General features: G+C 40.7%; 1 protein-coding gene across 4 annotated transcripts in view; it reads right to left on the bottom strand.

Moving 5' to 3' along the window:
- Nucleotides 1-25,880, bottom strand: part of EPS15 (epidermal growth factor receptor pathway substrate 15) — a 178,487-nt gene that overhangs the window by 68,241 nt on the left and 84,366 nt on the right. For all 4 annotated transcript variants that reach the window (XR_011390711.1, XM_051857775.2, XM_070078537.1 and 1 more), the window contains 2 exons: nt 19,725-19,810; nt 365-437 (listed from right to left, as the gene is read on the bottom strand). Coding sequence is in view for 3 of the 4 variants with exons in the window: in XM_051857775.2 (XP_051713735.2) it covers nt 365-437; nt 19,725-19,810 (159 nt within the window). In the remaining variant the exon portion in view is untranslated. The remainder of the gene's footprint in view (nt 1-364; nt 438-19,724; nt 19,811-25,880) is intronic.

Here is a 25,880-nt window from a genome sequence, read left to right as displayed (position 1 = left end):
TTACATGATAATGCCTATGATACGATCTCATTTAATTTTATTGCTGTAATAATATTCACATGGTAAGCCATTCAAAGTTGCCTTTAATGGTATAATATGCAGGTAAATATTATTTAAAAACCAGTTTCAAAACTAGAAATCTACACAAAATACTGCTTTCTCACTGCAGTGCAATCTTTACAGGCCAGAATTCAAAGTAAGAAAATCATTTTGCAAAAATCATTTTGCAAAAGATAAACATTGATAGCATACAAATAGTATGTATTCCCTAATACCTATTCCATCAAATAATAAGTGACCCGATACATTTAAAATGAACACTCCTGCATCAGAAATAGCATACTGAATTTTATGTTTCACTTACCTGCACCTCGCTTGTTCTCTGTTTAATAGTATCTTCTTTCTCCTTAAGGTCCTGTTCCACATTATTCTTTTCCCTAGAAGACCAGCAAACAATGCAAGAATATTTGAGAACATCAGCTACAGCTGGTATGGTTATCCATCCTCCTAATCCTGAATCGCTTTTTAAATACATAGTGAAACATTCAATCTTTAAACGAAGGGCAGATTTTTCTACCCTCTTAATAATTTATGGATTAGAAATCAATATAAAGCTCTGTTGTAAAAAAAAATTGCTTTCTCACTAAAATGTGGTGAAAAGAGAATAGATTAAAAAAGGAAGAAGAGAAAAACAATCAATGAAACACTCAGGTTTCACTGATCTCACTGTTGCTATAGAAATACTGTCCAATGAAAATTGCTGGTGAAGAAAAGGAGGGGTTGCATCAGCTCTATAAGCTTAACCCTTAAGTATCACTGTCACATTAAATGAAAATGGCTAATAGAAACAATCAACAATATTAAGGAAAAAGACCTGTAGTGAATGCTAATTTCCCCTTAAATTACAGTGTGCACCAATTTAAAAAATGAAACAGAGAAAATGGAAAAGACTGTTAATACGCAAGCAATTTGCACTAAAAATATCATATTTGCTCAAAAATGCTATTTTAGGATCACTTACCAAGCCCAATTGATCAAATATATAGAATATATACTACACTTCAAAAGAATCAATCATATTTATCTCATCTACACTTCAAACTGAAAACACTTGGCTCCACTTTACTTTGAAACAATATCTAAATTCTAAGCTTTGATCAAAGCTAGGTTCCAATGAATGAATCCCAAGCAACTCTAAATTCAGAATTAAAAAATAAAACTATTGCTTTTGATAAATCAAATATAACTGCCCACTTGTAGTGAAATTTCAAGACTGCTCTCTTTTTCTTTTTTACAAACTGAAGAAAAAGTCCATAGAATTCTGCAGCAATATATTTTGGGGTGGAGGGAAAGGCTCAAGAATGCAATACGGAGGAGAGGGGTGGGATGTTTAGCATTTAAGAAGTCCTCCAGTCCATTACTGCAGAGTTTCTCCTGAGAGCTTCATGGCTATATTTCAGTTTCTGACCCTAACACAATCCAAATGTGAGCTCAGATTCCATTTATCTCTGGCATAAAGGAAAGTGAGACAATTATACAAAAGGTGATACCTAAGGGACAAAGACATGCTTCATTTATTCTTATCACATTTTTAAGCTGACATTTTAAATGTAGACAAAATCTAACTGTTTTGGATACACAGACAGTGTTCTTAGGATTTGTATGGAAATGAAAAAAACACACAAATAAACCTATTTGTATAATCTTATTTTTAAACAATTGAGAAAGCCAAGGAGCTCACTAACCATTTGTCAGAAGGGTTGCAATGTGGGTCACAATTCGTGAAGATTTTAAACAGTCCCTTACCACAGCGGATCATTGTTGAGCCCTGTTCTTTCCATACCTCAATTTACTTATTACACAAAGACCATCACCCTCTCTCCACCTTATCATATTAGGTAAAATCAAAAAATAGAAAATATTGGAAAAAAGTCTAAAAAAACTCACAAATTCTGAAAGCCTAATATTGCGAATTTTTTTCTTTCCTCCTTTTGTGAACAGATTTTCAGATTTGTGAACTGTTTTCAGTTCTGCTGCAGCATGTCAGATAAGCCACATGAAAATCTAGCCACTTCTCCCAATCCCAAATCCTCAGAGGCATTCCACATAAGGTCAATATCAATTCAGCTCCTCCCTTCCAACACTTGAAGTAGAAAACGTTACACAGTACCACAGATCAACACTACACACATCAGTGTGAATTCTTTCTGCTCTGCTGTTAACTGCTGCTACTGACAGTGCCTGCTCAGAGCCAGTGTCTGTGCAGGAACACAGAGCTGTAAGAAAGCAGAGAGCTGTCTTAAAGTAGCCAAGACAGAAGAAATGTGAGAGCAAAAGAAGGAAGCTCACTGGTGAAAACAGAAAACACGTTACAGAGGACTCTCAGTGCTACCCAGCAAACACAATCTACATCTGAGTAAAATGGAGAAAGTGGAAGAGCACCAAATTTTCATCAGAATTTGGGGTGTTTGGGGGAGGGGAGGAATGATGGTGACGTCTCTAAAATACAACCCAAAGACCACCTCCATAAATAAGATATGGGAATCTTAAAGGCATTAGTTTCTCCTAGTACAGAATCAATGAAATTTAGCTTTCAATTCATGCTTATCTAATAAAATTCTGATCTCATAGCTCTTTTTATTATCAAAACCAAGTACCATGATATACATTGTAAATAAAAAACTTTATTTAAAAAGATTAAAATGTTCACTTTTATCACCTTCTATGAAAGATATTCAAAGGAAAATCTGTCCTATACACTAGACTGACAATCAAATAGTTTTCTTGCTTACTTAAGACTAAAATTTTAGGGACTGACACTGTAGCACAGTGGGTAAAGCCACCAACTGTAGTGCCAGCATCCCATATGGATGCCAGTTTGATACCCGGCTGCTCCACTTCATATCCAGCTCTCTGATAAAGACTGGGAAGGCAACAGAAGATGGCCCAAGTCTTTGGGTCCCTGCACCCATATGGGAGGCCTGGAGCAGACTCCTGACTTTTGAGTGGCCCAGCTCCGGCCATGGCAGCCATTTCGGGAGTGAGGCAGCAGATAGAAGACCTCTTTCTCTTTCTCTCTCTGCCTCTGCCTTAGTAGCTCTGCCTTTCAAATAAATCAATCATTAAAAAAAGAAAAAAAAAAAAAAAGGCTACAATTTTAGGGTCAATGTTGTGGTGTAGTAGGCTAAACTTTGCCAGTAGTGCTGGCATTCCATATGGGTACCTGGGTACCAGTTTGATTCCCATTTTTTTTTTTTTTTTTTTTATTTGACAGGTAGAGTTATAGTGAGAGAGAGAAAGGTCTTCCTTCCGTTGGTTTACTCCCCAAATGGCCACTACGGCCGGCACTGCGACGATCCAAAGCCAGGAGCTAGGTGCTTCTTCCTGGTCTCCCATGTGGGTGCAGGGGCCCAAGCACTTGAGCCATCCTCCACTGCTCTCCTGGGCTTTTCCCAGCTTTTCCTCCTCCAATCCAGCTCTCTGCTTACAACCTGGGAAAGCAGTCGAAGATGGCCCAAGTGCTTGGGCCCCTGAACTCACATGGGAGGCCCGGAGGAGGCTCCTGGCTCCTGGCTTCAGATTGGCCCAGCTCTGGCTGTTGCAGCCATTTGAGGAGTGAACCAGCAGAAGGAAAACCTTTATCTTTGTCTCTTTCTCTCTCTCTCTGTAATTCTGCCTCTCAAATAAATAAGTAAAATCTCTAAAAACAGAGGCTACGATTTTAGATATGCAAATTGTTATTCTGCTGCCTTGTCCTTAGCATCTTTATCCTTCTCATTGGAAGCAAGTGGAAATATTGAAACATACATTTAGGTGCAATAAGGAACTGTGGTCATTTTTTCATTCTGGTCTCTTTCAAACATGAACAGTTTTCTGAAGGCGAAAGATGTAAAAAAGCACTCTGTTTAATATTAGTCATTAAAAAACTTAATTCTCTTTTCAAGGATCTGTGCCACAATAAAAAAAAAGCATTTATAGGCAGATTTCCAAGGAGTCCACTACTAAATGTGAATAAGAATGATGTAAAATGTATGTAAAAAAATCGATGGGTGATGCGGCAAGCATTTGATTAATACCCCACTTGGGAAACCCATCACACAACGGAGTTCCTGGGTTCAAGTCCTTGCTCCACTCCTGATTCCAGTTTCCTGCTAATGCATACTCAAGGAGGCAGCAGGTGACAGCTTATGAGAGGTCCCTGCCACCCACATGGGAGAATCACTTCATGTGTACCCAGAGATTGTAGATATTTCAGGAGTGAACCAACAGATGCAAGACCAATGAATTTTTTTCTGTCTCTCAAATAAAATAATTTAAAAATCAGTATATGTATTTTTATAAAGATTTATTTATTATTTTGAAAGGCAGAGTTATAGAGAGAGAGAGAGAGAGAGAGAAAGAGAGAGGTCTTCCATCCGCTGGTTCACTCCTCCAATTGGCTGCAATGGCCAGAGCTTCGCTGATCCAAAGCCAGGAGCTACTTCCGGGTCTCCCACGTGGGTGCAGGGGCCCAAGGACTTGGACCATCTTCTGCTTTCCCAGGCCACAGCAGAGAGCTGGATCAGAAGTGGAGCCACTGGGACACGAACCGGATGCCGGCACTGCAGGCTGCAGCTTTACCAGTTATGCCACAGCGCTGGCCTCTCAGTATATATCTTGCCTAAAGCCCAAACTAACATTTATTTTTAATGTCATGACATAAAAAGATATTGTCTTCAATTCAGTAATTTCCAAAAAATGGATAGGAAAATATAGTATCCATCTTCCAGTTGAAACAACTTCTCTAGCCCTATCCATCCTAAAATAAAAACCAGAAGTTGGCCGGCGCCGCAGCTCACTAGGCTAATCCTCCACCTTGTGGCGCTGGCACACCAGGTTCTAGTCCCAGTCAGGGCACCAGATTCTGTCCCGGTTGCCCCTCTTCCAGGCCAGCTCTCTGCTGTGGCCAGGGAGTGCAGTGGAGGATGGCCCAAGTGCTTGGGCCCTGCACCCCATGGGAGACCAGGAGAAGTACCTGGCTCCTGGCTTCAGATCAGCGCAGTGCGCCGGCCGCAGCGCGCCAGCCATGGCGGCCATTGGAGGGTGAACCAACGGCAAAAGGAAGACCTTTCTCTCTGTCTCTCTCTCTCACTGTCCACTCTGCCTGTCAAAAAAAAAACAAAAACAAAAAACAAAAAACAAAAACAAAAACAAACAAACAAACAAAAAAAACACAAAACAAAACAAAAAAAGACCCAGAAGTACCAAAGCTATAGAAACCTAATAAGAAGTGTACAAAGCTTTTCACAAGGATAGGCAGGCTCAGGAACCTTGAGTCCGTGTGATTCACTTTCATTTTCCCAGGCTCTGTTCATGGGGAGAAGGGAGTGAGCCATCTGTCACTGTTACAATTCCAATATTATCATGGATAACAAGATTAAATCACCTTCAAAGTCCTTCCAAGATAGTTTTATGCCTTTCTTCTCTGAACACAAGCATCTACTGTTTTCTAACCAGAGAAAAAGTAAAAAGTAGCAATAATTAGAAATTAGAAAGCTGCAAAAATTCAAAAAGATGTACTTTTCAATCTTGAGATTTATTTATAAAATTCTTTTCATGCACATTTAACCCAAAAAAATGCCTATTTGTAAGTAGCTTAAATACCAATTTTTTACAACTTAACAGAAAAATACATGCTATTTTAATTCTGCAGTCTTCATTAAGATATATAGATTTTTTTTGCATTTAAGTTTTTTTTATTTGAAAGGCAGAGTTACAGAGAGGCAGAGGCAAAGAGAGGTCTTCCATCTGCTGGTTCACTCCCCAGATGGCCGCAACAGCCAGAGCTGTGCCAATCTGAAGCCAGAAGCCAGGAGCCTCCTCTGGGTGTCCCAGGCAGGTGCAGGGACCCAAGGACTTGGGCCATTCTCCACTGCTTTCTCAAGCCAGAGCAGACAGCTGGATCAGAAGTGGAGCAGCAGGGACTTGAATCAGTGCCTATATGGAATGCGGGAACTGCAGGCAGCAGCTTTACCCACTGCACTACAAGGCCAGCCCCAGTACACAGGTCTCACAGAAAGCAAGGAAGGCTAGCGCTGTGGCCCAGCAAGTTAATTCTGCCTCTGGTGCCAGTATCCCATATGGGTCCCAGAGATTCCCAGCTGCTCCTCTTCTGGGCCAGCTCTCTGCTAATGGCCTGGAAAAGCAGTGGAAGATTGCCCAAGTGCTTTGGCCACTCTACCCATGTGGGAGACCCGGAGGAAGTTCCTGGCTAGTAGGTTCAGATCGGCCCACGGGTTCAACTGTTGTGGTCATTTAGGGAGTAAACGAGCAGATCGAAGACCTCTTCTCTCTGTCTCTCCCTCTCTCTCTGTAACTGCCTCTCAAATAAATATTAAAAAAAAGAATGAAACAAACAAAACATAAGGAAACAGAACAAAAACTGGGGACCTGGATTCTAATGTGAAATAGCTTTTTTGAATCCATGTATAGATTTTCCATAATATATACTTCCATGAACTCCTAGCATGCACAGATTTCAAAATGTTTTGCACCAGGTCTGAAGCTGTGGTCCAGCAAATTAAAGCCTGGCCTGTAGTGACAACATCCCATAAGGGCACCAATTTGTGTCCTGGCTGCTCCACTTCTGATCTAGCTCTCTGCTTGATGTACCTGGGAAAGCAGTAGAGGACAGTCGAAGTCCTTGGGTCCCTGCATCTATCTATGTGGGAGACCCAGAGGAAGCTCATGGATCAGCTCAGCTCCAGCTCTTGTGACCATTTGGGGAGTGAACCAGCAGATGGAAGAACTCTCTCTCTGTCTCTACCCCTCTTTGTAACTCTGTCTTCGAATAAATAAAATAAATCTTATAAATATTGTATTGCACCAAAATAAACTTAACTTTTAATTCCATCTGCCAATTTTTTTTTGAAAGATTTATTTGAGGGCCGGCACCGTGGCTCAATAAGCTAATCCTCTGCCTTGCGGCGCCGGCACCCCGGCTTCTAGTCCTGGTCGGGGCACCGGATTCTGTCCCGGTTGCCCCTCTTCCAGGCCAGCTCTCTGCTATGGCCCGGGAGTGCAGCGGAGGATGGCCCAAGTGCTTGGGCCGTGCACCCGCATGGGAGACCAGAAGAAGCACCTGGCCCCTGGTTTTGGATCAGCACGGTGTGCCGGCCGCAGCGTGCCGGCCGCGGCGGCCATTGGAGGGTGAACCAATGGCAAAAAGGAAGACCTTTCTCTCTGTCTCTCTCTCACTGTCCACTCTGCCTGTCAAAAATAAATAAATAAAAAAATTTTGAAAGAGTTACAGAGATAAAAAGACAGAGATCTTCCATCTGCTGGTTCACTCCCCAGATGACTGCAGTAGTCAGGGATGGACCAGGCTAAAGCCAGGAGACAGGAGCTATTTGGGTATTCTACGTGAGTGGCAGGGGCCCAAACACTTGAGCCATATTTTGGTGCTTTCCCAAGCCACTGGCAAGGAGATGGATCAGAAGTGGAGCAGCCAGAACTCAAATGGGATGCTGGCATTGCAGGTGGCAGCTTTACAACACTATGCCACTACAATGGCTCCTCCATGAGCTTTTTGCAATACCTTCAGACCCTGCCTCTGAGCAAGGACTGCAGGAACTGGCCCATCACAGTACCCATCCCACAATCAGCAATTAATTAAAGAATAGCCTGTGAAGCACCATTCAAAAGGGGGAAAACCAAATCTATGATCAACAATAGGCCAGTCAGAACCTTCATTTAGGATGTCTTTATTTTAAACTAATAAGAAAGTTCTATTATTACCAGCACCATATCTACTGCTACTAGTTCTACTACTAATAATAAATTACAGAAAGTCAGCATTTATTATTTGTTACCTGAATGGTGTTCTATGAGACAACCACCTCAATGATTATTTTGTTCATGCTTAACAAAAATAATTCATGTGAAACTATCAATATGGGCAAATGGGAGTCCAGGTGTTGCTTGCGTTTTCCTGACAGACAGAATATGAGTCGTGGTAGGGCTTAGGCTTAAGCCCTGGATTCTGTCACCTTTTGTGATAATTTTATGCATTAAGTTAACTAGACCACAGTACCCAAAATTTGGACAAACATCAGACTATACTAGCCTCAGATTGCTATGAAAGTGGGTTTTTTTTAAAGGCAAGAGACAGCCAGAGAGGCAGGCATGAGAGATCTCCCATCTGTTGGTTCACTTCCCAAATGACCAAATAGCCAGGGATGGGCCAGGTTGAAGTCAGGAGCCCAGAACTCAATCCAGATTTCCTACCTTGGTGGCAGGGACCCAACTATTAAGCCATAACCTGCTGCTTCCCAGGGTATGCATTAGCAGGAAACTATATTGAAAGCAGAGCTGGGACTGCAATCCAGACATTCTGGTATGGGATGCAGGCATCCCAAGCAACATCTTAACTGCTGTGCCAAATGCCTGCTCTTGGTTCTATTTCTGTAAAGAATTCTATTGCCGTTCTTCTGATTATATGCAGTAATCAAATTCTCCTTTTGTCCTAAATGGTTCCAGTCAGGTATGTCACTTCATCTTTTATAAGATTCCATTTCATCCTCTTCAAAGAAGGGTAAGAAAACCTAATATGGGGCCAGCGCTGGGGTACAGCAGGTTAAAGCCCTAGCCTGCAGCACTGACATCCCATATGGGTACTAGTTCATGTCGCGGTTGCTCCACTTCCAATCCAGCTCCCTTCTAATGCACCTGGGCAAGCAGCAGAGGATGGCCCAAATCCTTAGGCCCTATACCCACGTGGGAGACCCAAAAGCAGCTCCTGGCTACATATCAGCTCAGCTCTGGTTATTATAGCCATTTGGGGGAGTGAAGAAGTGATGGAAGACTTAGCTTTCTCTATCTCTACCTCTCTTTATAATTCTTTCAAATAAATAAAATAAACCTCAAAAAAAAAAAAAAGAAAACCTATTATTTCACAGCCACAGAGAAGATTAAGCAATTTATGCCAAAACACCTACTATATAGTAGATACTAAATATAAAGTATACATAAAGTAGATACTAAATATAAAGTATAGCCATAACAAATCCTTTCATCTACAAATGAAAGATAATACCTATTTTATTTTTTATTTAAAATATTTATTTATTTATTTGTAAGTCAAGAGTTACACAGAGAGAAGAGGCAGAGAGAGAGAGATGGGAGGCTGTCTTCCATCTGCTGGTTCACTCCGCAGTTGGCCGCAATGGCCGGCACTGAGCCGATCCGAAGCCAGGAGCCAGAAGCCTCCTCCGGGTCTCCCAAACGGGTGCAGGGGCCCAAGGATTTGGGCCATTTTCTACTGCCTTCCCAGGCCACAGCAGAGAGCTGGATTGGAAGCGAAGCAGCCAGGACTTGAAACAGTGCCCACATGGAATGCTGGCACTGCAGGCGGCGGCCTTACCTGCTATGCCACAGTGCTGGCCCCGCTAATATTTATTTTATATAACATATGAAAGATTATCGTAAAGAATAATAAAGGGTTAAAAAATATAACCTAACATACTCTTATGCAACTCTAAGACCTATCTACTGCTTCAACAAGTATACATTGAACTGTATTACATTCCTTATCACTGCTATAGTTTAGGGATATATAAAACAGTGAAACAGATACATGTCTTTGAGAAGCTCTTAATTCAGTGTATGTACTCCCATTCTTGGGGTGAGGGGCAGAGGAGAATATAAAGAGATCATTGCAATACAGTGTACTAGGTGCTATTAACAGCAAAGCCCAAGGTATTATGAGAACAGAGGACAGAAATCTGATTCTCCCTGGAAAGGGTCAGGAAAGGCTTCCTCAGTATCACTAAAGGCAGGTGATTAATCGCCAAATTAACTGTGCATATAGTAAAGATACTTTTACCAACAGAAATCAGTCTGGGAAGACTCTTGGAAGGATGTGGAATTCAGTTAAGCCTTGGAGGAAAGAATGAATGTTAGGTAGGAAAATGGTGTTTCAACTGAAGGGACAGCCTATATGAGAAAGAACAGAAGATGTCAACTACAGCAGGTATGTCCTGCAGGGGCTGGCATTGTGGCATGGTGGGTGAGGTGCCGGATACTATGCGTGTGCTGGTCAAAGACCAGCTGCTCCACTTCCGATCCAACTACCTGCTAGTGTGCCTGGAGGGGCAGTGGAGGACGGCCCACACAGGAGATGCAGAGGAAGCTCCTGACTCCTGGCTTCAGCATGGCCCAGCACAAGCCGTTGGGGCCACATGGGGAGTGAACCGGCAATGCAAGCTCTCCCCTTCTCCCTCTCTCTCTCTCTGTCTTTTGCTCTCTCTGTTGTAGTTCTACTTCCAAATAAATAAGTAAATCTAAAAAAAAAAAAAAAAAGAAAGAAAGAAAGAAAGAAAGAAAAACTTCCCCAAATTGATAAAAGACTCAATCTACAAATCCAAAAACTAGAGAACTCCAAGTAGTATAAACACAAAAGGACTCATGCTGAGACACATTATAATCAAACGGTTGAAAGACAAAGACAAGTAGAGAATCCTGAAAGCAACAAGAAAAACAATTTGTCAACTTGACACAAAGGAGCAGTGTCAAGATTACCAGTGGAATTCTAAGCAGAAATCTTGAAGGCAGAAGGTAATAGGGTGATACATATATATATGGTGTTGAAAGAAAAAAGGCTGTCATCTTAAAATTCTATATCCAAAAAAACTTTTTCAAAAATAAGTGAGAATTAAAGTATTTCCAAACAAAAGCTAAAGGCGTCCATTATTACTAGACTTTCCTTACAAGAAATGCTAAATGGAATGCTTCAGGTTGAAATGAAGGGGTACTTAACAGTAACCCAAAGCCTTAAGAGGACATGAGAAAGCCTTAAAGTAAAGGTAAATATATGGGCAAGGATAAAACTTAGTATTATTGTAATTTGTATTGTGATTTATATTTTCTACAAGATTAAAAACAAATATATAAAATAACTATAAATCTGTTGGGGGCCAATGTTATGGCCCAGCAGATTATACCTCCACTTGAAATACCAGGATCTGGTATCAGAGTTCCAGTTCAAGTCCCAGCCTCTCTGCTTCCTGTTAATGCACTTAGAATGGTGAAAATGGTAGCTCCGCACGGCATTACTGGGCAGCCCAGCACGCGGGCTCGCTCTCTCTCTCGGGCTTGCAGGGAAGCTGAGGCACTTATTGCTCAAGACAGCTGATGACAATCACTACAAAGGCAACAGAACCCCCTGACTCTGCTTATCTTAAGAACTGTCGGCAGCCTGTGCTAGAGTTAAGAGTAACAACTGCTGACAACTGACGAGCAAGCCTTGGCTTTTAATTTTAACCAGGCTAAAAGAACTCATGGTAAATTGGTAAAAACATAAAGTGTGTGAAAAGACAGTGTTTTGTTTTGTTTTGTTTTGTTTTGTTTTGCAGGCAGAGTGGACAGTGAGAGAGAGAGAGAGAAAGGTCTTCCTTTGCTGTTGGTTCACCCTTCTCCCACAAAAAGGAATGTGGGAGAATGAAAATAATATTTTAATAAGTTGCATACTGAAAAATTACTATAAAATAATCAGTGTTGAAGAACAAAGACTTAAAAATAAAACTGTAATATGGTATAGTTTACAAAAACAAATGCATATGAGTCTTTTTAATTTAGGAAATGATGTTTGATTTATATGTGTAGCCCTAGAGAAAGAGGCAAACAGCTGTTAAACAGTATGAGTCCATGGGACTTCATAGTGTATACTCACTGTTAGAACTCTGTGAAAATTGGTCCTAGACAGATGCTTAGCTACTGGGATCATCTTCCAACATGGCTGAAGATGATTCTTCAAATAAGAATGTATCAAAAAATCACAGGCACAGTCTCACAGGATTTAAAGAGCAACTAAAAATCCTCATCAACACCTTCAACCAAAAACCATATCTTGACTATGGTATTAAACAAAAACTTGCTTCAGAAATCAACACTGAAGAGTCAAGAATCCAGGTTTATTTTAGAATCAAAGAGCTAGGCAATAATTCCAGAAAAGACCAGAACTTAAGGAAGCTTCAGAATCAGGCTGAAGGCATGGAGAAGATCACCCTCAAGAACAGACTGAAAATCTTTCTAACCTGGGGATAGAATCCAGTGTTGTACCAGCTACAGCTCCCTCTCAACTGCAAACTCTCATCAAGACATTTACAAACAACCCTTATCCAGAAACTGAGTCCAGAGAACAACTTGCTAAAAAAATTGGGTTCCTGAGTCAAAAGTCCAAATTTGGTTTCAAAACCAGAGAACAGATTACATATGCAGAGAAAAAGAAAATCTAATGAGCCCTTAGAACAAGACTGGGGTTCATTTGAGATAGCTTCAAGGTATGGAAGATACATAAAATAGGACCACTTCACTAGCACCTATTTTCTCTGTAGCCAGAACATTATAGACACAGAGACAAATTTAATGTATTTGATATAATCAACCTGGGCCCTAAATTTCTCTCAGTCTTTCAAGAAATCTACCTTTCCATTAAGACTTTAAGACAAACCTTCAGGAAACAGGAAACAGGACTTCAGGAAGAAAATACAAGAGAAACCACACGGGGCCGGCGCCGTGGCTCAATAGGTTAATCCTCCACCTTGTGGCGCCGGCACACCAGGTTCTAGTCCCGGTCGGGGCGCCAGATTCTGTCCCGGTTGCCCCTCTTCCAGGCCAGCTCTCTGCTGTGGCCCGGGAGTGCAGTGGAGGATGGCCCAAGTACTTGGGCCCTGCACCCCATGGGAGACCAGGAGAAGCACCTGGCTCCTGGCTTCGGATCAGTGCGATGTGCCAGCCGCGGTGGCCATTGGAGGGTGAACCAACGGCAAAAAGGAAGACCTTTCTCTCTGTCTCTCTCTGTCCACTCTGCCTGTCAAAAAAAAAAAAAAAAAAAAAAAAAAAGAGAGAGAGAGAGAGAGAAACCACACAACCCTACTACTGACTCATCCTCTCTTCAAAATTTATCAGACATTGAGACAATGAAAATTAATCTAATAGGAGCCAGTGTTGTGGTGTAGGGTTTGGGGCACTGCCTGTCATGACAGTTCAGGTCCTGGCTGCTCCCCTTTGGACCCAGCTCCCTACTAGTGTGCCTGGGAGGGCGGTGAGGATGGCACAAGTGCTTGGGCCCCTGTCATCTACAAGGGAGACCTGGATGGAGTTCTAGGCTCCTGGATTCAGCCTGAGTCCCAGCCATTGCGGCCATTTAGGTATTAGGCCAGCAGATGGGGGGATCTCTTTCTCTCTCTGTCTCTACCTGTCTCTCTCTTACTCTACCTTTCAAATAAATAAGTAAATTTTTTAGAAAAAGAAAATAAATCCAATAATAATTCTTTCAGTAATTACTGATTCAAGCAAAAACCATAAACTGACGTTTAAAAATTTTAAAGCTTGAATAACAAGGTATACACATCATCTCAAAGAATCTCCTCACACATGCTTACTGATTATAAAAGGTGATCAATGTGCAGTGGAGAAACCCAGCTGACGCCACCTTAACCTAGTGGCTAAAATCCACTTCATGGGGCCAGCATTGTGGCATAGTAAGCTAAGTTGCCACCAATGATGCCAGCCTCCCATATTGAGCCCTGGTTCAAGTCTTGGCTTCTCCACTTCTTTTGGGTCTGTTTGTTTGAAAGGCAGAGTTACAAAGAGAAGAGAGGAGAGAGGGAAGGAGGAATATTCCATTTGCTGGTTCACTCCCTGGCTGGTTCACTCCACAGTGGCCAGGGCTAGGCCAGGCCAAGGCTAGGAGTCTGGAGCTTCTCCCAGGTCTTCCACGTTGATGCAGGGGCCCAGGCGCTTCTTAAGATATGAAGAGTTGTTTATTTTTCATTTTAAAAAATTGAGGAACATAAATTTATGTATATGAAATGCATGAAGTTGTTTTTTCTTAAATAAAATTTAAAAAATAAATTAAAAATTAAGGAAAAACTACTTCCTCTTTAGGGATATTGCAAGAATTCAACAAGGGAATTTATACAAAGCAGGCGCAGCATAATGCCAAGTAACTATTATTGTAATTATCCTGTTTACTGGCCTCAAACCAGGATAACTAAGAGTCCTGACAGGATGTGGCTTTTACTTCCTGATGTTCTTGCTAAAAGGACAGAGAGAGGAAGTAGAAGTTAGCAAAACACAAAATATTAACTTCCACCTCAGCATAATTCCATCATCACCACACTATCAAGTCGCTAAAGAAGATCTCTTGGTATGTTTTGCCTTTTCCACTACTAAGAACTTCCCTGTTTCAGGCATCTGACTTTCAGGGTAAAGATTCTTAAAATATACATCCATGGATAGTTCTTAAGGGTATAGGAACCGGTAAAATAAACACAAAAAGTATATATAGATTTAACTATTTTTTTCGTCCTTCATCACATTCTCAAAGGAAATCTCTTACACAAAAACAGGTCTGCAATTACCATATAATTCAGCAATTCCACTACTGGATAAAAGAACTGGAAGCAGGGTCTCAGAGACAGCTGTACACCTATGTTCACAGAAGCATTATTCACAAAAATCAACAGGCAGAAACAACCCAAGCATCTATCAACAGATGAACAGATATGGTAAACAAAACAAATAAAGCAAAATATGGAAAACATATAAAACAGAATTATTATTAGGCCTTAAAAAGAAAATTCTGACACATACTACAACTTGGATGAATCGCAAGCATATTCTGCTAAGTGAAATAAACTAGTCCCAAAACAGATACTGTGTGATTCCACTTACATGAGGTACTTATAGTTGTCAAAATCACAGAGACAGAAAATAGAGTGGCTAAAGGGCAGGCGAGGACAAAGAATGGCAAATTACTGTTTAACATGAAGAGTCTGTTTTACAAGATGAAAAGAGTTCTGAAGATAGTTCTGGTGCTAAATTATGAATACACTTAATACCACTGAACTTATACCTAAAATTAATGAAATGATATGTTTTGCTATATATGTTTATTTTACTACAATTAAAAGAACTAGATATGTAAAATATGAAAAAATCAGCCAATTAACCTTAAAGTTCTTGTGAGGATTCAAAACTCTTTTATATGTAAAATCTTTTCATTGCCTTCAATATAAGCTATTATTCAGAGGGTCTTTTTGCCTGATTTCAACATTTATAACACGGTTTCTATTCTGCCATAAACTTTTCAGGGATTAAGTTTGAAAAATATTCTGATATTTATAATATATTTTGATTCATTCATTCAATCAATTAACCTATACTGATTTTCTAGATTGCCATTAATTTCTAAGCCTATGAAGAGGAAAAAGATATAGCTCCTATTTTTATAAAATTTACCAAAAAGAGGCCAGCACCGCGGCTCACTTGGCTAATCCTCCGCCTGCGGCGCCAGCACCCCGGGTTCTAGTCCCGGTTGAGGCGCCGGATTCTGTCCTGGTTGCTCCTCTTCTAGTCCAACTCTCTGCTGTGGCCCGGGAAGGCAGTGGAAGATGGCCCAAGTGCTTGGGCCCTGCACCTGCATGGGAGACCAGGAGGAGGTACCTGACTCCTGGCTTCGGATCAGCGCAGTGCGCCAGCCTCAGCGCCCGTTTGGGGGGTGAACCAACAGAAAAGGAAGACCTTTCTCTCTCTCTGTCTAAATCTGCCTGTCAAAAAAAAAATTTACCAAAAAGAAGTAAACTTTACTACAAAAAAACCTTGTGGAAAGTACTATCATAAAGGGATAAAATCTTCAGAATCAGAGACTGAAAATGAAATCCGAAGATTTAAGAGAAGGTTGACAGAAAAGATAATACTTAAGCTGAGCCTAGAAGACTGAATAAAAGGTGTATTCCAGGCAAAGGGGAACAGTAGGACCTGAGGTATGGGAGAATAAAAGTGATGGCGTGTTGACCTGAGAGATAATAAACCCAACCATCATGAAGAGGAGAAAAGAAAGAAGCTGACACAATAGGTTAGAACACTCGCTAAGCACTGACAGTACAAAGAGTATACATACAGTGTCTCCTCTCAGTAAGCTTTGCAGTATCAGCCATGGAGGAGGGTGATTCTACTGAATTGTGGCAGGTAGCTATGATGGAAGAATGGCCAGGATGCCAAGGGAACATCATGAAGGAAGCATCTTTACGCCACATGAAAACTAAACTGGATTCATCTTTTGATGGCGAGTCACTTGAGGGATTTGATTTATATTTTACATATTGGTTGGAAATAGAATGGTTCAAGAAAAGAAGGCAGGCTTTAAAACAGGGAGTTTATTCAGATATTGCGGTGATACAAATAAAAGAGGACGGCTAAAACTAAGACAGAAATGGTAAAAAGGCAAAGCCACATTTCAACAATACTGAATAAATTATTTTCTCTTCTATATAAGCAAAGCTAAGCACTTGGGGATACCGTAGTGGATAAGCAAGTAATCCCTACACTTAAGAGGAAAAATGTGAGAGCCAAGAAAATAAACAATTACAATAAAGTATGGTAAGCATTATGACAGTTTTAAATATAAAGCTTATGGTAAACAGGATCTTTAGTAAGATCTGAAGAGCATGGGAATTAGAGCTCAAGTAATCAGGAAAGGTTCATCTCCCAGAGGAAATGTTTAAGGTGTAATTTAAAAGATGAGAAAGAGGTGGTAAGGCAAAGGAGATGATGGGAAGGTAATTAATCCAAGGGAAATTTCAAACACAGAAGAATGAAAATGAGAAGAAGAAAAATCTCAGGTTTCTAAGCTAGAGCGACCGGACGAGTGATGTCACTTAGAAAGGGGGACACAGGTCAGTAGTCAAGGAGATTAGGAAGTCACATCCTACCAGACATGCAGATGAAAACAGTAGCTGCTAAAGACAAATAGAAGTCTTCAGCTCAAAGGCTCTAGGTACCTGATAAGAATACTACATTACCTTTATATTACCCTCCCCCCTTTTTAAGACGTATTTATGGCCCGCGCCACGGCTCAATAGGCTAATCCTCCGCCTAGCGGCGCCGGCACACCAGATTCTAGTCCCGGTCGGGGCGCCAGATTCTGTCCCGGTTGCCCCTCTTCCAGGCCAGCTCTCTGCTGTGGCCAGGGAGTGCAGTGGAGGATGGCCCAAGTGCTTGGGCCCTGCACCCCATGGGAGACCAGGAAAAGCACCTGGCTCCTGGCTCCTGTCATCAGATCAGCGCGGCGCGCCGGCCGCGGCGGCCATTGGAGGGTGAACCAACGGCAAAGGAAGACCTTTCTCTCTGTCTCTCTCTCTCACTGTCCACTCTGCCTGTCAAAAAAAAAAAAATAATAATAAAGACGTATTTATTTATTTGGAAGGCAGAGTTACAGACAGAGGCAGTGAGAAAGAGTTCTCCCATCCTCTGGTTTACTTCTCAAATGGTCGCAAAGGCCAGAGCTGGGCTGATCCAAAACCAGGAGCCTGAAGCCTCTTCTAGGTCTCCCATGTGGGTTGTGGGGCCCAAGGACTTGGACCATCTTCTACTGCTTTCCCAAGCCACTAGCAGAGAGCTGGCTTGGAAATAGAGCAGTTGGGACCTGAACCAGTGCCCATATGGGATGCCAGCACTGCAGGTGGCAGTTTTACCCACTATGCCACAGCACCGGCTCTGCCTTTCCTTCTTTAAATTAAAAAAGCCTACTAATTTAATCTCTGCCACCATCCTCCAATTAAATTATTAATTAATTTGAAGAGACAGTAACAGAGAGGGAGGGAGGAAGGGAGAGAGAGATTGAGATTCTATCCCTTGCTTTACTCTCCAAATGGCCACAACAGCTGAAGCTGGGTCAGGCCAAAGCCAGGAGCCAGGAATTCCATCTGGGTCTCCAAATGTGGGTAGCAAGGTCCCAGGTACTTGTGCTATCCTCCACTGCTTTCCCAGTTGCATCAGAGAGCAGGACTAGAAGCAGAGTAAGCAGGACTCGAACAAGCACGGTAATACGGGATGCCGGCATTGCAAGTGGTGGCTTAACCAGCAATGCCACAACACCCATCCCAGCCTAATTCAATCTTACTGGCATTATTAAATCACAAAATCAATACAATATTACTGGAATAATGTAAAACATCTAAATTTTAAAAGTGCCAAAAAGCATCCTGCCTCTTCACTGTGTTATCTTTTCCATTAGAAACAATTTGGTATGAACTAGAGTTGAAAACAACATCTATTTTCTGACCAAAAGCAAAGAATATGTTTACCCAATTAACTCCCAAGTTTATATACAGCTTTCAGGTTCCCAGTGGTGTGTAATGATCAAAACAAATTTTTCTAAAAGACATTTTTTATTACGCTTCTCTGAATTTTTGGTATTTTACATTAATAAAATATAACTGTTATTGAAGGGAGAAATAAATATTGTAAAGCACCACACCCATGCATCATAACACACAGTTAACCCTGGGATGCAGCCAATGAAAAAGTTGAAAGAGAAGAAAATCTCATTTTTTTTTTTTGAGCATGTCTCCCCAAATCACTTAACCAATCTAAGGGCCACCATACCTCAGGATGCTTTATTATGAGAGATAATCATTATGTTTATTTTATATGCTGTTTATTTGCAGGTTTGGTTTCTGGATTTAAATTAAATATTTTCATCTCAAAGCCAACAGAGTGGCTAATCTTTTGTCAGATAACAAGTAAGAAAGATTTTAAAACAGCTGAAAAGTGGTAACTTGAAAAGAAAAAAGTGTTACAATACTGGAAGTCAAGGTTTACAGTGTAATACCCTGAATTGGTGGTAGTGATCTAATACAACCACTTGTAAACGTGAATTTTTTTTTAAATTATTTATTTATTTAAATTTATTTATTTCTCTGACAGGGTTACAGAGAGAGAAGGAGATACAGAGATCTTCCATATACTAGTTCACTCCCCAAGTGGCTGCTATGGTTGGGGCTAAGTCAGTCCTAAGCCAGGAACCAGAAGGTTCCTCCAGGTCTTCCATGTGGGCCATCCTCTGCTGCTTTTCCCAGGTCAGCAGCAGGGAGTAGGATGGGAAGTGGAGCAGCCTGGACACAAACTGACACCCATATGGCAATGCCAGAGTGACAAGCACAGTGCTGACCTGGAAAGTGAATTTTAACACTCACAATTTTGGCACGGGTAGATGCAGCTTATTGTGACATTACTGGAACTGACACGTGATGGATGCCTACACTCAATATCTCACCTAGGGGCCAGTGTTGTAGAGCAGTGGGTTAAGTCGCTGTTTGTAATGTCAGCATCCCACATTGGAGTGCTGGTTCAAGTCCCAGCTGCTCTGCTTGCCATTCATTCACCTCCCTGCTTAATGTGTCTTGGAAAGTAGTGCAAAATGGCCCACATGGGTGGGAGACTTGGATGGAGTTTTGGGCTGTTGGGTTCAGCAAAGCCCGCTCTTGGGAAATGAAGCAACAGATGGAACATTTCTATCTCTCTTTCTCTGTCATTCTGCCTGTGAAGTAAATAAATAAATCTTTAAAAAATGGAAAAAGAAGTTGGGGAAAAAATCTACTTCATTTATTCTAACTTATACACTCACTCAGTATCTGGAATCAAATAACAAATTAATGGCATGCCATAGTTTATTTGGCAGTGATTTTTCATTTTTCAGTATTACATAAGAAAATAGTACCTCCTATAATTAAAAGTTGCTTTATATTTGATGAAATAGACACAGTGATTCAATTCAAACGGATCTATAGTATTTAACTAAATAAAGCAGTATTTAACAAAATATATATTAGAAACAGAAAGGGGTTATGTGTGTGCACATATGTGTGCCCATGTGTAGCCTGTAGTTTTACTTTACATACCTCTGTAGGTCAACTATTTCATTGTTAAGGGTATCTAGCTCCTTAATAGCAGAGAAATCTGCAACAGGACTTGATCCTATGATGTTCTAAAAACAAAAAGTTCACAAGCACATATTATTACTATAAAATTATATTATATACAACAAATAACTTAAAATGTTGAAGTCTCTAAAGTATTGCATAATTTACTATATTGCTAATAATTCATTTAATAAAACTGTCTAGTTCAATTGTATATACATATATATATCACTATATTCTTAGTTATATACTAAGACATTCTCTTAAATCCTCTAAAAGCTGTTATTCTATAATTAAAAACTCCCACCCCCACTTCAGGTCCCAATGTCTTTGTCACTTGATTCTAGCCTGTCTAGGATCTTGAAGTAAAACAGATATCAGGTTTATAAACTAATACTTCCAATGAAATATAAATTTCTCGGGGAGATGGATGGTGATTTATTTGCATTTGTATCATCTGACACAAAATAAATTCACAAATTTTTGAAATTTTTTTTTTTTTTTTTTTGGACAGGAAGAGTTAGACAGTGAGAGAGAGAGAGACAGACAGAGAGAAAGGTCTTCCTTCCATTGGTTCATCCACAAACTGCGGTCAGCGCACTACACTGATCCAAAGCCAGGAACACGTGCTTTTCCTGGTCTCCCATGGGGTGCAGGGCCCAAGCACTTGGGCCATCCCCCACTGCCCTCCCAGGCCACAGCAGAGAGCTGGATTGGAAGAGGAGCAACCGGGACAGAATCCGGCGCCCCAACCAGGACTAGAACCCAGGGTGCTGGTGCCGCAGGTGGAGGATTAGTCAAGTGAGCTGCAGCACCGGCCAATTTTTTTTAAATCTTAGAATTATGACTGGTTGATTTCATTCAACAAATATTTACTTTTACTAAACACTTTAAGTATCTATTTAAAGTAAAACCATCTGCTAAGGCATGTTCCACTGTAAATATTAATATCACCACATATGAAGCTGTTCATATATAATACCCTTTATGTATAGTTTTCTTTCACTAACAAACGTGTCAATTTTGATTTCTGGTAACTGTAGTTAGAAATTCTAGCTGTGTTTATGCTGGGCTCCACTGCTTTCTAGCTGCATGATCTGTAAAATAAGGAGTTAATTTCTACTCTTCCCACTTTACGAACTGAATAAAATAGTATATATGAAATCATTCTATAAACATAGTATTTTATAAGCATAAGTTATTGTTATAATTAACTCCCCAGCAAAATATGAGTTGTTTCCCCCAGGATTCAATCTCCTTTGTGAACCATCATTCATGCCCTATATAGTTGGCTGAAGTCAGGGAAGAGGGAAAATTGTGCCTTCAGTTAACCTACACCAAGTGAAAAATAATGGAATAATCACCACTTGGAAATGTTAAAATTGAGTGAAGCTTGAACATGTAAAACCTAAAAAACATTGATGACCTAATTGGAACATAAAAATTAGTAGTATTAATATTTACATTGTTGTGAACTTAATGTATGTCAGTAATTTATATAACAGAAGAAATCTAAAAGCTCACAATGTCGCATTTCTCATTTGTAAAATCATCTACAATTCACCACGCACTTTCAAACCCCCATTAGTCAGTTCTCAAAACTAATCTGAAATGTACATTGTAGGCAGGCCAGATATTATTATTAACCCCATTTTATAGCTGAGGGGAGCAGATTAAATGACTTGCTCAAAGCTCAACCCACTGTTAAAGGAAATCTGATTAAACGTCTGTAGATTAAATTATTTCACACTATGTCCTTTGGTACTTGCATATCAAGAGTATTTAGGTAAATGAGGCCATTACCCTAAAAATAAACTTGATAAACAGGTACACACTGGGGCTGGTGCTGTGGTGCAGTGGGTTAAAGTCCCTGTCTACAGCACTGGCATCCCATATGGGTGTCAATTTGAATCCCAGCTGCTCTACTTCCCATTCAACTCTCTGCTGGATGGCCTGGTAAAGCAGTAGAAGATGGCCCAAGTGCTTGGGCTCCTGTACCCACGTGGGAGACCTAGAAGAAGCTCTTGGCTCCTGGTTTCGGATCAGCTTAGCTCTGGCTGTTGTGGCCATTTGGGGAGTGAACCAACGGATGGAAGACCTTTCTCTCTCTCTCTGGCTCTACCTTTCCATGTAACTTTCAAATAAATAAAATAAATCTTTAAAAAATAAAAAACAGGTACACATCAATGAGACTTAGCAAATAATTCCTTCTATTTTTTTATGCCACATTGTATTTTCAGCAGGGAGCTGTTTTGACTATCAATATCTAAACTCACGTATAAGGATTCAGTTAATTCTACTCTCAATTTTACATTAATTACAAATCTTTACCAAAAACACTTGTTAATTGTTCTACTGTGTTCTGTTGATACAGAGTCCCCTTTCAATGCTAAATTAAACTAGATGTTTTAATGTGGATTTTTGAATATAAATTATTTATTCACTTGGGTTAGATTAGTAAAAATAACTCTATCTAAATTTGACCTATAAGCTAAGCTTGGCCAGATAGCTAGAGAGGTAAACAAAATGAAAAATTAGTACTTGGTCTCATACTTCTATCACCAAAAGGAACTTACATCACTTATATTGCTACTGAGAAATTTGCTCTCAGAGGTACAAGTGTACCAAAAAACTCATGACTTTTATACCTCTTCCATCACTGTAACTCAAAGAGTGACTCACATCTGAGTCTTTTGCTATGAAAAACAGCATCAAAGAAGACAAAGCGAGACAAATTAGTTTAACCTCAAATCAGTTAGAAAGTGATACCCCCAATGACTCTAAAATGACATGCATCAAGGAAGCATGGAAAAAAATTCAGCACATATTTTATGCAGCAAATGAAGAGTATACAAAGAAAAATAGAGCACATACCCTTCTTTCAAAATATCTTCTCTCACCCTGTTTTGTGCATTATACAAAAATTCCATTTTGGTGATTTTAAGTGGGTCAGAGAGCCAAGTGAAGGCAAGCTAATACGCACACAAGGACCAAGTGACATGTGACAAAAGCATGCTGTGCAGGTATTTTCTCTTCACCAACTTTAATGCATTAAAAAAAAAAAAAAACACCTCTAATTTCAAAATGTATCACGTAAACCAAAAAACACAATGCTAAAAAAGAGGCAAAAAATAAAAGTCTAACCTTGATAGAGTAGAGTTAAGAAACTGACAGTACAAGAAAGGCGAGAAGCAGTGTTGCAGAATGGAAAAAACAGTCCAAACTAGAAAAAAACACAGAAAGGAAAGCAACATTTGGAAAAGGATTAGTCAAAGCTGCAAAAAGTGCAATATTTTTAAAAAATCAGGTTACAAAGAGAAAAGCAATTATCTGTAAGGTAAGACAAATGCAAATTTTAGTTTTTTAAAGTTATAATTTTTGGTTAATAGATAAGACATCAGTGATGAAACTCTACCTCAATGAACAATACTGATATCTGCAATGTCTATGCTCTACTGAACAGACCTCAGAGAAATCTACTAAATAAACATTTTGCTTTCCAGTTATAACTTCAAGTACCTACTATTATTAGAGAGCCTTCAATGAACAAAAATAATTTGCTTTAGAAAGCTGTTTTATATCTGTAATTTGTGTTGGTTGGAGACAAAAGGTTATAAAACGCAAACAGTAAGAAAAAAACAGTCCAGATCAGTGAAACAAAAGACAAAACAAAACATTATGCCTGGCCGGTGCTGCGGCTCACTTGGCTAATCCTCCGCCTGTGGTGTCGGCACCGGGTTCTAGTCCTGGATGGGGCACTGGAGGATGGCCCAGGTGCTTGGGCCCTGCATACGCATGGGAGACCAGGAGGAAGCACCTGGCTCCTGGCTTCAGATCAGCGCAGTGCACTGGCTGCAGCGCACCGGCCATAGCGGCCATTTGGGGGATGAACCAACGGAAGGAAGACCTTTCTCTCCATCTCTCTCTCTCTCTCACTGTCTAACTCTGCCTATTAGAAAAAAATTATGCCATAACTGAGATACAGTTACAGAGAGCATAAATACAAATTCAGTAACTTTTATCTTCCCGGTAACATCACTTAAGCCTTCTCTGCAATTTATGGAACCTATGTCGTACATCACAAGGAACCCAAAAATAATCACAAAACATTCCTCCCTCTTGAATATCTCACAAAGCAGATAATCGGGTATTTATTTTATTAAGAATAAGGAGAGGGGCTGGCGCCGTGGCACAGTAGGTTAATCCTCCGCCTGTAACGCCTGCATCCCATGTGGGTGCCAGTTCTAGTCCCGGTTGCTCCTCTTCCAGTCCAGCTCTCTGCTAGGGCCTGGGAAAGCAGTAGAAGATGGCCCAAGTCCTTGGGCTCCTGCACCCACAGTGGGAGACCAGGAAGAAACTCCTGGCTCCTGGCTTCAGATCGGCACGACTCCAGCCTTTGTGGCCATTTGGGGAGTGAACCAACAGAAGGAAGACCTTTCTCTCTGTCTCTCCCTCTCACTGTCTTTAACTCTTAACTCTCAAATAAAAAATAAAAACTTAAAAAAAAAAAGAATAAAGGCAGGGAGTGGGCATTTAGCCTAGCTGTTAAGATGCCCCATACCAGAGGGCCTGGGTTTAGTTCTTGGCTCCACTCCTGATTCCATGTTCCTACTAATGCAGCCCTGGGAGGAACCAGTAATACCTCAAATAATTGGGTTACTGCTACCCATGTGAAAGCTCTAGCTTGCGTTCGCAACACCTGGATCAAGCCTGGCTCTGGTTCAGCCTCGGCCACTGTGGGAACTGGGGGGAGTCAACAAGTAGATAGGTACTCTGTCTGGCTTTTTAATTAATTAAAAAAAAATAAAGAGCAAAATTCCAATAAGTAACACTCTATAATGAGTATTATAAATTCCATTCAGTTTACTTAGGGAAAACATCCAATTTTGCCTTGTTTTCTTAAATTGCTATTTATTTATTTTCACTTTACTTGAAAGACACAGACGGGGAGAAAGACAGCTCTTCTATCTATTGGTCATTCTCCAAATGCCCACATTTGCATGGGGTAGGCTGGGGCAAAGCCAGGAGCCTGGAACTCAGTCTAGGTCTCCCACAAAAGTGGCAGGGACTCAAGTATCTGAGGCATTACTTGCTGTCTCTCAGGATGTGCACCAGCAGGAAGCTGGATGGGAAGCAGAACAGGCAGGACTCAAACCAGTCATTTCAATACAGGATGCAGGTATACCAACAGTTGAGCCAAACACTTACCCCTCAGGAATTTTTACTTTTATTAGGTTGTTTAAGTGGGATTTTAAAAAATCCATCTGAAAAAATTAACATGAAACCAAAATATCCTATTGGTTTGGAGATGGACCTCTCCTCAAACCAGACATTTGACAGCTCCTATAATACACAGCCCTGAAGAATCATCAAGAATTATTTTTAAAGACAAATAGGTATGGCCAGCGCCGCAGCTCAATAGGCTAATCCTCTGCCTTGTGGCGCCGGCCACCGGGTTCTAGTCCCGGTCGGGGCGCCGGATTCTGTCCCGGTTGCCTCTCTTCCAGACCAGCTCTCTGCTGTGGCCCGGCAGTGCAGTGGAGGATGGCTCAAGTCCTTGGGCCCTGCACCCCATGGGAGACCAGGATAAGCACCTGGCTCCTGCCTTTGGATCAGCGCGGTGCGCTGGCCGCAGCGCGCCAGCCGTGGCGGCCATTGGAGGGTGAACCAACGGCAAAGGAAGACCTTTGTCTCTGTCTCTCTCTCTCATTGTCCACTCTGCCTGTCAAAAAATTTAAAAAAAAAAAAGAAAAAAAAAGACAAATAGGTACTATATTATGCTAGTCATTTTAAAGATCCTGTGAATGCATTATTCCCCAAAAGGTTTCTGGCTGAGGAGAGAAAAATCAAGGCACAACGTGGCTAAAACAACAATTATGAACATTCCCACTGCTACTCAGAAAGGAAATGTAGCTAAAATTTGCTCCTGGCTATTCAGATAGTCACCTATAGACTCAGGAATAAAGAATCATCTATGGGGGGGGGGGGGACACCACAAAACCTATAGATTTAGTCTCAATATAAGGTTTTCCTTAGGTACTTTTTTGATGTAAAACTGATACCAAGTAATCGTCATCTCCTAGACTTTGTTTTCAAATTTAATTTATACCCTTTTTTCTATAAGAGTAAATCATT

This window comes from Oryctolagus cuniculus, chromosome 7, assembly GCF_964237555.1.
Source record: "Oryctolagus cuniculus chromosome 7, mOryCun1.1, whole genome shotgun sequence".
NCBI classification, from domain to species: Eukaryota; Metazoa; Chordata; class Mammalia; order Lagomorpha; family Leporidae; genus Oryctolagus; species Oryctolagus cuniculus.
Note: the sequence above shows the minus strand (reverse complement) of the source record. Positions and strands in the feature narration are given on the sequence as shown.